This window comes from Arachis ipaensis, chromosome B1, assembly GCF_059453495.1.
Source record: "Arachis ipaensis isolate K30076 ecotype BB chromosome B1, ASM5945349v1, whole genome shotgun sequence".
NCBI lineage: Eukaryota > Viridiplantae > Streptophyta > Magnoliopsida > Fabales > Fabaceae > Arachis > Arachis ipaensis.
In genome coordinates, this window is record NC_142436.1 from 15,060,629 (window position 1) to 15,074,848 (window position 14,220).

At 35.3% G+C, this 14,220-nt stretch overlaps 3 protein-coding genes across 3 annotated transcripts; all 3 read left to right on the forward strand.

The window, feature by feature from the left end:
• Positions 1 to 4,811: 4,811 nt before the first annotated feature.
• Positions 4,812 to 5,799, forward strand: LOC107625861 (uncharacterized). Its single transcript, XM_016328596.3, has one exon. It carries the CDS (start codon positions 5,065 to 5,067, stop codon positions 5,617 to 5,619), a length of 555 nt encoding a protein of 184 aa, XP_016184082.1. The 5' UTR covers positions 4,812 to 5,064; the 3' UTR covers positions 5,620 to 5,799.
• A 341-nt stretch (positions 5,800 to 6,140) lies between these two features.
• On the forward strand, positions 6,141 to 7,691 carry LOC148575795 (uncharacterized). Its single transcript, XM_088500996.1, has one exon. The coding sequence runs from the start codon at positions 6,141 to 6,143 to the stop codon at positions 7,689 to 7,691; it is 1,551 nt and encodes a 516-aa protein (XP_088357122.1).
• Positions 7,692 to 7,879: 188 nt separating this feature from the next.
• On the forward strand, positions 7,880 to 9,659 carry LOC148575796 (uncharacterized). Its single transcript, XM_088502557.1, has 3 exons — positions 7,880 to 8,769; positions 9,013 to 9,508; positions 9,609 to 9,659. The coding sequence occupies exons 1-3, from the start codon at positions 7,880 to 7,882 to the stop codon at positions 9,657 to 9,659; spliced, it is 1,437 nt and encodes a 478-aa protein (XP_088358683.1).
• Positions 9,660 to 14,220: the final 4,561 nt, after the last annotated feature.

Below are 14,220 nucleotides of genomic sequence, written 5' to 3' on the forward strand. Positions count from 1 at the left end.
AGATGCTGTGCTTAAGCAGCGATCTTCAAAAAAAATGCGTGCGTATGACGCAATAACTTCAAATGGCGCATAGAGCGCGATAAAAAAAAAGAGGGCGCGTGGAGCGCAATAAGAATGCAGATGAAACTGCTAAAACATATGCAGATTAAACTGCTGAAACAAAATGCAGATATGACTGCTGAAACAGAATGCAGACGAAATTGTCGGAAGAAAGGAGGCGCAGACAGAATTGCTGATAAAGAACCGGGGTAACCAAAACTGGGGTAGGATTTTCACTTGGATGCCTTTAACAAAGATTGGTTGGATCTTGAACTGAATTGGAAGATTGATTATTCATTGTGAGAGGAGGTTGAAAAAGATGTAGGGTGATTTCTCACCGAAAAGATGATAGCTTATGTATCCTCTTCAAGGAGAATACCAAGGCTCTGATACCATGATAAAATTGTGAAAGAATAAGAAAAGAAAAGAATGCGAACTTTTATTGATTATTGATTGATTGAATTGTACTGAAGTGTTGTAAACTATGAGGGTAAAACTAAATATATATAGAGCATTGTCCTATGAAAGATAAAAGTAAAGATAAGATAAGAAGAGAAGATAACATAAAGATAAGATAAGATAAATTAATAAAGACTGAAATTAGAATTGAATTTATGTATTCTGTTGGGTTGAATTTGTGGGCCACAAGACTTTTTTATTGTTGTCATGGGCTAATATAGAAGAGTAGTTTAATACTTTTAATAAAATTTTTAATATGTATATTAGATAAATAAATTTTTAAAAAAATTTATTATAAGACGAATAAATTCTAAAATGTAAACATTACAAGACAAAGCAATAATTCTCCTTCCGAAAAGATCAATTCGTTTTAAAATTTTTAAAGTAATAATTTTTTTTTTTCAAAAACAAAAGATCTAATTTACTCTCTGTCTGCCCTATATATCTACATCATAGTATCAACATTGACACTGAAGATATATTAAATTTTTGTGTGTATCTAAGACATTTCCGGGGGGACAGTGAAGTAAGCACATCTCATTGATCGTAAACAAAGTGTAGGGATATATTAATTGAAGTATGTCTGAATAAAACATCTAACATTTAAACTGTAGTACGCAACTTTCAGAAAGTGAACACGTAAGAAACAAAACTAGCAGACCAAAATCCGGCACTCGGCGGCAATCCTCTTTTTTGTGTGTTAAAAACTGTTAATTATGAGCTGGATGATCCTGCCCGAAAATAAAAATTAAAAAAAGAAGAAGGAAGATATAATAATGTTAGATAGTTTCGTGCAAATATTCGGGTGTAACTTTTAATGCATTTTTCGTAAAAAAATAGAATTAAAGTTTTTCAAGAGACTTGACAGAAAATTAAATCAAGAAAATACAATATTGTAACATAATAGTAGAAATAAATTTTCTCAATTTTTATTAATTGAAAAATTGTGATTTTTAATCTTTTAATACTTTTTTATATTTTTTTAATTTTACTTATAAAATTAATAATAAGAGATTATATTTTATTCTTTCTCAATTATTAAAAAAATAAAGAGAATTCATTTTCTAAAACGGTTAGTGCAAGAAAATTGATAAATCAAAAAATTATTTTTATTTTTGTCTTCTTTTAAATATATGTAGTAACAACAATAAATATTGGGATCGTTATAACCTATGATGCACGGGCACGGGACACGACACGACACGGGACACGTCGACACGCGGATTTTAAAATCTTATAAGACACGGGACACGCATACATATAAAATATAACGTATTTTTTAGATAAATCGTAATGATATTTTGATATTTTATTGATATTAAAATATAAATTAATTTTTTAATTATTTTTAATGTCTTATTTCAAATATTTAAAATATTTTTATTTAATAAATAATAATATATACTATATCTAAATTTATTTTAACAATATATGTTAAGAATAAGACTGGACACGCTGACACGTGATAGTATTTAGGTATGTCCAAGTATGTTCGGAGAAGAATTTTTTACTTTTTACTAAGACACGGTTGGACACAGCAGACACGCGTATCAGACGAATGTCGGTGAGTTTTGTGTCCGAAATGTGTCCGACATGCAGACACGATAACTAAACAAAATATCCGTGCTTCATAGGTTATAACAAGGAGATCTTTTATTAACAATAAGTATTGTGACCGTTTTCCAGTCAATGGAAAATCTTTTTAATTTTGTTCTTCAAATCCTTACTATCATAAGTGTAGTATCGGTTGATATACTCAGAGATTTTTTTTTTTTCTCGCTTGATTTCATCTTATAGAATTTTTTTATTATTTTCTTATTTTTGTGAGAATATTTCAGAATAAAATGCTTATTTGCTTTGATGTTTGTTTGTTTGAAAATCAAAATTTATCAAAATTTTCTTACAATATTTGGAATATAAAATTAATACACTCAAACAATTATATCTCAATCAAATATTTATTATTATCAAATTTGTTAGATATTTTCTCAACTTAACAAAAATTCTAAAACAAATCATGATTTTTTTTTCTCTGTCCGTTTGTATAATAATCTAAAATTTTAATATATATATATATATATATATATATATATATATATATATATATATATATGAAAAAAAGTTTGGAACCAAAGTTAGGAATCAAAATCAGCTAAAATCTTCTATTTTTAACTTTATTTAATGAGATGAGCAAAATTTAATTGTTATTTTTTCACGCACCTGTTTTTTCTTTATTGCAATATTTATTCTATATAAAAATATTAATTGTATATATTAAATAGCATATTATAAGTATATACATTTATCAATTTATATTCTTATTAAATAAATACACATAATTTATATTTATGGTATTTAATTTATATTATAATAACAAAAGCACATTTTTTATTTATTATGTCACATCTATATATTTATACACACAATTTTTATAATTAATATATTTTTTTAATTAATATTATTCAATGAGTAATAGCTCAAATGGCATAGTCTCCCCATACTCAATTAAGAGGTTGCGGGTTCGAATCTCCTATTTTTGGTAAAAAAAAAAAATTTAAACTATATTTTATTATATATTTTAAATTATTTCACATATACACTAATAAATCATAATTTAAAATATTTTAGTATTTTTAATATATTATACATTTAAATCAACGTATAATTTCTTAAATCACCGTCTTTGATAATTTAAAAAGTTGTTTCATTTTTTTCAAAGTAAAAATGATTTATTCCAATTCACATATATTTTCAAATTTTACTATAATTAGATTTAAAAAAGAAAATATTAAATATTTAAATTAATTTATTCAATTAACAAATTTATTCATAATATTTACAAGTTCATACACATAACATTTATAATTAGATAAGATATACATAATATTTAAAATTTTATATTAATAACATCCATAATTTCATACTCATAACATTCATAATTTTATACATATAATATTTATAATTAACAAATTTTTACAATTAATATTACCAAATTTTAAATTATGTGTCTTGTTATATATTTTAAATGATCTTACATGTACACCAAAAGATCATAATTTTAATATTTTTTATTTACTATTCATATGTATGCTTATTTATTGATTTTAATATGACGAGTTAATAATTACTTTTAAAATTTTATTTCTTAATTTTTGTTTATGTTTTATATTTTATTTTTTTATTTTATAATAGTCTATAAGTAAAATATGAGTTGTATAATAGAAGTTTTTAAATTTTTTAATTTAATATCCATATTTTTATACGTATAATATTTATAATTATATATATATAATATCCATAATCAATAAATTGGTGCTAATTTATTATTATTTATTATTTTATTTTGTAAGTCATGAACCAACCATTTTGAATGTTTTTAATTTTCAATAAATAGAAATCGATCAAAATTAAGATTTTTTTTTTATAAAATGTATTGAGGTGATTTGAGATTTTTTTTAAAATAAAAAATATAAGAATTTAAAATTTTTATTTGAAAAAAAATGATAAAATTATAAATGCATGTAGTAATAATGAGGGAGAAATTTTTAGAATCTGATTCACATTAAATTTAGAATTAACTTTTAGTATAATTAAATAAGAAAAGATAATTAATTATAAAAAAATTAATTGCATCAATTAAATTAAAAGAGTGATTCACACTCTCTTATAAACGTAAATATTATTAACCATATATCCTTATTTATTATCTATAATATTTTGACTACGTAACATTATTCGTGTGTATATATATATATATATATATATATTATCACAAAAATTCTCAAATATATTAATGGCTTGTAATTAACTTCATGATAATTATATATAGTCAATAGTAGTTGGGCATCAAAATGAACTCCTATCTGTAAACATAATGTCTATCTGAAACGAACTAAATTTTGTGATTAAATTTACTTGTTTAGGCAGTAGTTGACTTGTGTAGTTGCATACTTGCGCAACAAGAAATTTATTTCTTTAGCTGGAAATTTTTGTGAAACCTAAAACCTAAATTCATAAAATTGTTATGACTTTTCGGAGTTTTCAACTTTTTATTGCGTGTAATTAGATTTTGTTTCCTTCTTTCCTGTTTCAAAAATATATTTTTGTTTAAAAAAAAGGTGTAATTCCAATATTCAATCTTATCGTTTTAAGTCTGATATTTTCATCGCTAGAATTACACGCGTTATCTACCATACCACAGCTCATGTTAGTAGTTTCGAACTTTCTTTAATAAAAAACAAAAAACAAAACAAAAAATAAAATTATCCAACGCGGTATTTTTCTTTTCTTTCTCATATATACACCAAGCTTCTTTTCAACGTCCAACCCGTGTTTACTTTTCTCCAATCTTCAAAAAGAAAAAAAAAAAATAGAAGCCACGAAAAATTGAAAAAAAAAATAGAAGCCACGAATCAGGCATTCACGCCAGGTTCCGAGATATACAATTCACAAAACGATTCCGATTCACCGAGTTAGGTTATTTTTCTTTTTCATTTTCAATTTTCTCATTTCCAATTTCTTTTCTGTTATTTCATAGAAGAAATTAGAAGTTATTGGAAAAGAAAAATGGGCAATTGCTTTTGCGTTTCTTTGGATTCGCAACAGATGGAGGTGGAGGTGGAGGTTGAGACGGCGAAGCTGATCGTACACGACGGAAGGTTTCAGGAATTCCCTTACACCGTTAAGGTCTCGTATCTGTTGCAATTGTATCAAGGTTGTTTCGTTTGCAACTCCGACGATATGGAATTTGACGGCGTCATCAGGGCCGTTAGAGAAACCGAGGTTTTAAAACTCGGCCAGCTATATTTCGTGCTTCCGTTGAACCGGTTGAACCGGATATTGAAGCCGGAGGAGATGGCTGCATTGGCGGTAATGGCTGCCTCGGCAATCGCAAAGAGTGGGTTTGGCCATCGCCCGAAACAGGTTGTATTCTTCGCCGGCGATGAAAACGGAAAGAATTGCCGGAAAGTTGCGCCGGATGTTCCGGATTTTGGTGGTACTGGTGGTGGTCAGCCGTTGAAGATGGTAAGGAGAGGAAAAGGTGGCGGTGGTGGTGACCGTCACAGCGACGGTAATAAGGGGAGGAAGTTTGAGACGGTGTTGAGTGTCATACCGGAGTAGGGTAGTAAAAATTTAAAAGTAGTATTTTTTTAATTATTTTATTTTTTTTGTGAATAGTTTAGCGAAAAGGCGAATATGTACTATATTATTATTATTACTACATCTAATGTGGTGTCGAGTTGTTTCATTATCATGAATGATAATGAACTAATGATTAATAGAAGACAATGGATTAGTGAAGTTTGAACTCTCATTTTCTTTCCCTTTTTTTTTCTTTAGTGCGGTTATTAAATAAATAATTTTTTTCATCAAATTTATTTTTTAAAAATTTTAAATTAGTTATGTTAGTTTTTTTATTATTTTTTTGTTTATAGTATCAAAGTTTATTAACGTGTACGTTAAGTGACATCATAATACATACTTAAAAATTTTAAACAATTATTAATATAATAAATATATGAAATTAGATAAAAGCAATCTTAAATTGAGAGGATTAAATCAAAATCTTTCTAATAGAGAAGGTATAAACAACCCTAAATTACCCTAGCAGAGAAAGAGTACGTACTCCGTACTCAGAGAGAATGAGAGAAGGAGAGAGCGGGAGAGAGCGTTTGAGGGTGAAACACGGTGAAGAAGATGGCCATGCCATCGAAAGAGATAAGGGGGAGAGTGTGGGAGGGTTTGCATCAGGTGTGAAGGAGGGATCAAGTAAGGGCGACCTTAGTTCCAGGGTGACTTCCAAGATTTCGTTCCGTGACAAGGTTATTGGTTCTACGGTAGCCACAGGGATAAATCGGGCTGAAGCTCTAGATGAGGATTCCATGGCAGTGGTCACCGGAAAACAAGGAGATCCTATGCCTCCAAGAGTTTGCTTCTCCGAAGAGGCTAGGAACATCCTTTCTGAACCATACAAGGAAGCAATTGTGATTAAGGTTCTTGGAAAAAACCTTAGTTACACGGCCATGTTTCACAAATTGAAAGGGGTATGGAGGATCACCGGTGGATATGAAATCTTGGATGTGGGTTTTGGGTACTTCCTCGTTAAATTTGATCGCATGGACGATCGAGAGAAGGTTTTACTAGGGGGGCCATGGATGATCTTCGGTCACTATATTGCAGTCAAGCCATGGACACCGGATTTTAAACCTTGTGAGGACACTTTCGGGGAGACTATGGTTTGGATTCGAATCTCTGGTTTGAGCATATGGTACTATCAGGATAAAGCCATGATGAGAATCGCTTCTGCTGTGGGAAGACCAGTCAAGGTGGATCTGGCTACTAAGTTGGCGGAAAGGGGAAAATTTGCTCGGGCTTGCGTGCAAATTAATCTTGGTTTGCCGGTGGTCCGGAGTGTGATTGTCGATGAGTTTGAATATAAGGTGGAGTATGAATGCTTACACCTTATTTGTGACAAGTGCAATTGTTTCGGGCATCCAGCAACTGACTGCAGAATGACCCCAATAGATTCGGAAAGGGTGGATCGAAAGGAAACATCAGTGACCGAGACGGCGGCCCGGGTGGTGCAGTCACAGGAAGCTTCAAAAGAGAAAATTTTTGAATTTGGATGCAATCCCAAAGAGTCAGTGATAGTTGCAGAAATTGGGGAGGAATTAGATGATACGTTGCATGGGAAGGAAGTGGGGTCCCAACATTTGGAAAATGAGGCTGGCTGGACCAAAGTCAGCGGCAAAAGGAGAGAAAAATTGAGTCAATCAAACAAAGCCCAACAAACATCTAAAGATAAAATGCCGGTGCGCTCAAATCAGAAATTGGACCAGAACCGTGACTTTGGGCTACGTATGAGAGGAGCCGAATCAGGGGTGAAGACCGGGTCGGTTAGCGGATCTAAGGCACGCATGGCATCTTCCAAACAGCAAGGGGTGAAGGGCAAATCTGTCTCCGTTGCGGTGCCGACTTTCACTGCCATTATCAAAAACGGACACAAGAGGTTGCGCCCTTCTTCTTTGCAGAATTCGCCGTCGACTCCGGACTGCCTTGGCGACACCAGCAAGCAGCAAATCGGCAAATTGGAAGGGTTGTCAGTGGAGGGACACAGACAGACCGGGCAACAACCGGACAAGGACAAGCAAGGCTCAGGGGGATATGATGGTGGATCTTCATCATCTCGTTAGGGACTTCAGCTGAGGTTGGTCCTTTTTACAATACAAATTGTTTTATGGATTATTTAGATTTAAGCTTTCTATTTTGGAATATTAGAGGTGCCTCTAATAAATTGGCCCGGGTTCATAGTAAGGAGTTAGCGAATAAATTTCATCCTACTTTTTTCATTCTGTTTGAAACCCATATTGCTTTCGAGAGGATGAAATCTTTTTGGAATAATCTAGGTTACCAGGATGTTGGTATTGTTGAGGCTAATGGTCATAGTGAGGGTATCTGGGTTCTATGTTCTAATTCAAATATTTCTGTGAGAGTATTGGATGTAGTTGATCAATGTATCAGTTTTGAAATCACTATGGGCAATACATCTAGTTACTGCAGTGCGGTGTATGCTAATCCGCATATACATCGGCGTAAAGAACTGTGGGGTGACTTGACAAGGATTGCTAATATGATCCACGGACCTTGGATTGTGTTAGGGGACTTTAATGATGTTTTGTTGCAGAGTGAAGTTAGAGGGGGGCAATTTAGACTTGCCAGAGCAGAACAATTTGCGGAAACATTGGAGGATTGTGGGCTGTTTGATATGGGGGCTATTGGGAGAAGATTCACTTGGTACAGGAAGGTGAAAGGTGGGGTGCAGGTGGCCAAGAAGCTTGATAGAGCAGTCATCAACCAGGACTGGCGACTAATGTTTCCAGAGGCTTATACTGAGGTGCTGGCGCGCCTTCACTCTGATCATTGCCCATTATTCACTAGGTGCAAGATGGCAAAGAGGGCTACCAAGGGCCATCGTCCGTTCAGATTCCAGGCTGCATGGATGACTCATCCTCTTTTTAGGAATGTTGTTGATACAGCTTGGAATAGAGGAGCTCCGGATGTAGTTAAATGTTTGTTGGAGGTTCAAAAAGATGCAACTAGCTTCAATAAAAAGGTTTTTGGCAATATTTTTGTTAAGAAAAGGGAGTTGGAGAGGCTTTTGAATGACGTTCAGATTACTCTGGAAAGTCGAGAGGATCAACAGCTTAGGATCAAAGAGCAAGTTTTGCATCAGGAACTGAATGCTGTCCTTCTTCAAGAAGAGTTGTTGTGGTATCAAAAATCTAGAGAACAATGGGTGAGATGTGGAGACAGAAATACAAAATTTTTTCATCTGCAGACAGTTATCAGGAGAAAGAGGAACAAAATTCATGGGTTATTTTTGGAGGATGGGTCTTGGACCACGGAGACTACGACTCTAGAACTGGCGGCAAATTCTTTCTTTCAAAAGCTCTTTTCTACAAGGGAGGATATTGACCTGGACGCCATGGGGCCTTTTCCTTGCCCGTCTCTTAGTACTGAGGCTTGTCAAAAGTTAGTGGAACCGGTGACGTCTGAAGAGGTTAAAAGAGCTGTGATGACCATGAGTTCATTTAAAGCCCCAGGGCCAGATGGATTTCAAGCAATTTTCTACAAAGAGTTCTGGGACTCTCTTAGCAACGATGTGTGTAGACTGGTCAAGCGAGCCTTTGAGGGTGAGCCATTGAATGCGGCTATTTTCGATACTCTCATTGTTCTAATTCCTAAAGTGGAAGTTCCCTCTTCCTTACGGGAGTTTCGGCCTATTAGCTTATGTAATGTAATTTATAAAATTGTCACAAAGGTTCTAGTTAACAGGTTCAGACATTTCCTGTCGGAGATCATTGGTCCTTTGCAAGGAGGGTTCATTCCAGGAAGAGGAACCACAGAGAATATTATCATTGCTCAAGAGATTATGCACTTCATGAGGAACACCAAGTCTCGAAAAGGGACCATGGCATTCAAGATTGATTTGGAAAAAGCTTATGACAGGGTAGACTGGCGTTTTCTGGAAGCTACTTTGGTCCGGTTTGGGTTTCCAAAGGCTACCATTAATCTTATATTGAATTGTGTGACTTCCTCTTCGTTGGCAGTTTTGTGGAATGGGAACAGGCTCCAAAATTTCAATCCGAAGAGAGGGTTGAGGCAAGGAGATCCTATGTCTCCTTATCTATTTGTACTCTGTATGGAAATGCTTGCCTGCTTTATCTCTCATAGAGTTTCCCAAGGTTTGTGGAACCCAGTTGCGGTTTCTAGGAATGGACCACGACTCTCTCATTTGATGTTTGCAGATGATCTTTTGCTTTTCTGTAAGGCATCAAAAGCTCAAGTAATAGAGGTCATGCATTGTTTGGACTTGTTTTCTAGAGCGTCAGGTTTAAAGGTAAATCTTCATAAGTCAAAGGCCCAGTGTTCCAAGAGGGTGTCGGAGAGGAGAAAAGAGGTTCTCTCAGGGGTCTCTAACATCCGGTTCTGCAATGATTTGGGTAAATACCCGGGAATTAACATCGGTCATGCCAGAGCTTCCAGGAAGACGGCTCAGGAGATTATTGAAAAAATTTCGAGAAAGCTCTCCAGTTGGAAAGGACGCCTACTGAATAAGGCAGGGAGGCTTTGTCTTGTTAAATCGGTTATGGCCTCTATCCCAGTTTATGAAATGCAAATTTCTCTTCTCCCGAAGTATGCATGTAATAAAATTGATTCCTTGATGAGACAATTCTTGTGGAAAGGCCAAGCGACTGGAAAAGGACTGCCTCTGGTCAGGTGGGAGGTCGCCATAACTCCTAAAAAGGCAGGAGGATTGGGTATTAGGGATACTTCCTGTGCTAACATGGCGCTTCTGGGAAAGTTGGTATGGGATTGTCTAAATAATAGTGAGAAGTTATGGGTGCAGGTTCTGAAGCATAAATATCTCAGGAATCAATCTGGTATGAACGGAAACAGTAGAAATTCTTCATCGACTACCTGGAAGAACATTGTTGGTGCCTATGAGCATCTCAAGGAAGGGCTTCATTGGAATATTGGAGATGTCCACAAATCAGTTTGGTATGATGAGTGGACTCCTTTTGGTAAGCTTTGCAACCTTGTTCCTTATGTACATATTTCTGAATCAGATTTCATGGTGGCTGACTTGTGGAAAGGGGTGTCTTGGGAGGTTGATAGTCTTACCACGCCTATTCCACATGAGATTAAGCAGTTTATTTATGGTCTGAGATATCCTAGTTTGACTGAGTTGGAGCCACAGTGGGAGTGGTGGCCTGCAGCAACAAAAAAGTATAGTGCAAGGGAGGGTTACAGATGGTTATTAAAGAAAACATTAAATTGGAATGCCAACAGTAATTGGAACTGGTTGTGGAACACAAACATTCCAGAGAAGTTCAAATTTACTATGTGGCTTAGCTTACATGATGCTCTACCAACTGAGACCTTTCGATTCAAGCGGCATTTAGCTTCTTCAGATATGTGTAAGAGATGTAACAAGGCGCAGGAGACTATGGAGCATTGCCTTAGAGACTGTGAACGATCAAAGGCAATCTGGTATATGTTGGATCCTAGTATCCTGGACTCGACGGCTGGTACTGCTCTTGAAGAGTGGTTTCGGAAGGCCTTGGCTAACAATGAGGCGTCCTTTGGTGCAGGGCTTTGGTGGGTATGGAGACATAGGTGCAATGACATATTCAACACTGACAACCCTTGGACAGACCATAAGGTTGTTGCCTTGGCCAGAATTACCGCCAAGGACTTACAGGTTTACAGGAATCGAAGCAATGCCTTTAGGTCTCTCCGAAATTGCCTGTGTTGGGAACCACCGGTAGGCAATAGTTTTAAAGTTAATTGTGATGCAAGCTTGTATATGGATTCAAATTTAGCGGGATTTGGGTGTATTATTAGAGATTCTAAGGGAGATTGGATCTCGGGCTGCTCTGGAAGCATTCCCCCTTGGTCTATAATCAGATGTGAATTATTTGCTGCTTGGAGGGGGCTGGTTTTAGCTTGGGATTGCGGTTTGAGGGATATTATATGTGAAACAGATTGCCTTGACATTCTGCCCATCATGCATGAGCTTACAAGTGGGTATCCATCTGAAGTAACAGATTTGGTTCACAAGATTCAGGAGCTTTTATCTCGTCCTTGGCTTGTTCACGTTGAATGGGTGTCCCGAGAAGCAAATAGAGCTGCGGATTGGATGGCTAAATATGGTGCCAAGAGTAACTCTAATCATGTTATTTGGTCTGAGCCTAGTGTTGATCTCCAACGAATCATCCGCTCGGATTTAGAATAGTTTTTGCTTTGTTTCTTTTCTTGTTTAGTCACCAAAAAAAAAAAAATCAAAATCTAATTGAGAAAAGAATTTAAGACATTAGAATCTCTTAATTTAGAGTTGATTTGATCTAATTTTATAAACTAATCATGTTAATAGTCAATTAGGACTACTAAGTGTGTGATGTAATGTTACTTAACGTACCATAGCAATAAACTCTTACGCCATTAGCAAAGAAAGTGACAAAATGACTAATATGATTAATTTAAAATCTTTAAAGGACAAATTTAATTAAAAAAATTTTCAGAAACCAATTTAAAAAATGAGTGATCTTTCAGGGATTGATTTGACCATTTACTCGTTAATTTAATCTAATAATCTAATAACATATTTGATCATATTCATTTAAAGAGTAAACACCCAACCCGGCCCTTGTCCATGACAAAAGTGAGCCAAGGCGGCCCTTCCGTTATACCCGCTCACCAAAGTTGACGAAAAAATTTTACGTGGCATTCACCGACACTGACGTGGAGGGTCACTCAGAGTTAAGTGCCACATTGGCTTAGAGAGAATGGACAGAGGGATCGATTTGTCCCCTCCATTCTCCAAAAACAACACCGTTTCTGGACCTCTATTAAAACAAAACGTTGTAAAGTAACATATAACCCCCCAATCCGAGTTAATACTCAAAATGACCCCCGAAATTTGACCACCGACTCAATCTGATCCTTTAATTTTTAATTGATTCAATTTATACCCTGAAATTTTAAAGCGTGGCTCAAATTGACCCTTCCGTCTAACTCCGTCATCGGAATGATGATGACATGGCACCCAAACCTCGCCACGTGCCTCTCCTTCTTCCTCTTACCATTGCCATCACCACTTCCCCTCTACCAACACCCTCCCTCCCCCAATAAATAACAACATTCACAACCCACCAACACCTACACATTTTCACCGCCATTTATGAAGGACCTTTCTATTATGTGATCCTTCTCTTTCTCACCATCACTATCACCATCTTTCCTCTACTAACGTCTTTCCTCCCGAGCAAACAACATTAACAATCACTAATATTAACAAATTAAAGAAAAATAGAAAAAGAAAAAGAAACACAACACCACACTTTAGATCCCTCTTAATAGTAACACAAAGATGGGTGCAATGGGTGAGGGTGTTTCGAATTTGGGGCAATGGATGGTGTGACCTTATGATTGATGGTAACATTGAGAATGCATTGTTCAACATGTATGCTAAGTGTGGTTATATGAAAACGGAGTTCAAGATTTTCAACATGATTGTGTATAAGGATGTTATTTCTTGGGGTGCCGTTATTTGCAGCATGACGATGAATGGTTACGGTAAGCAAGCATTGCAGCTCTTTTCACAAATGGTGGTTCATGGTGTTGCCTCTAACGATGTCACATTCATTGGTTTGCTGTCTACTTGCAGTCATGAAGGAATGATGAGTATAGGTGTTATGCTCTTCAAAGCTATGGCGGTGAAAATGTGTGAGTGTTGGTGGGTTGTGAATGTTGTTATTTATTGGGGGAGAGAGAGTGTTGGTAGAAGGAAAGTGGTGATGGCGATGGTAAGAGGAAGAAAAAGAGACATGTGGTGAGGTTTGGGTGCCACATCATCACTCTAGTGACAGAGTTGGACGAAAGGGTCAATCTGAGCCACGTTTTAAAATTTCAGTGTATAAATTGGGTCAATTAAAAATTAGAGGGTCAAATTGAGTTAGTGGTCAAATTTCAGGGATCATTTTGAGTATTAAAACCCTTGTAAAGTAACATATAACCCCCCCCCCCAATCCCTAACCCTTATTTACAGAAATACCAAATCCTTGTCCTCTTCTTCACCCAAAACAAGAAACATTCGATGGAGCACCTAACGGTTGTACTGAGTGCATTGCTGGCAAGGCTGCTGACAGGGTCCCAAATGATAATTGTAACTGCACAATTGACGGTGTCCTTGACGGAGTTGAGTGGAGGAAGCTGTTGTCATCATCCAGGTTGGTGTAAGGTTTTATGGTTTCAAAGTTTAGTAGGATTCACTCTTGTTTTTTTTTTTCAATTGCATGTTGATGTTAGAGTGTTCGTTGAATGTGCTTTTTTCGTTTTTTTTTTTTGCGTGAATGGTGTTCTAAAGCTGGCTAATTAATTTGTTACCTAAATAATGTTGCTTGTGATTGGTTTAGATCAATGTCATAGTTGGATAATTAGTGTGTTGAAGTAAAATTTGATTAGATGTACATATTTGCAGATGGATGAGTTTGAAATAGTTCTTGTTTTTCATCATGGAAGAAATTTCAAGAGAAATTCACAAGGTGAAATGGATTATGTTAATGGAAAACTGAAGAAATGACCACCTCTTGATATTGATTTGGTGAACTTCTTCGATCTGGAAGCTTTACTGAGGGAGCTTGGTTACATAAATTATAA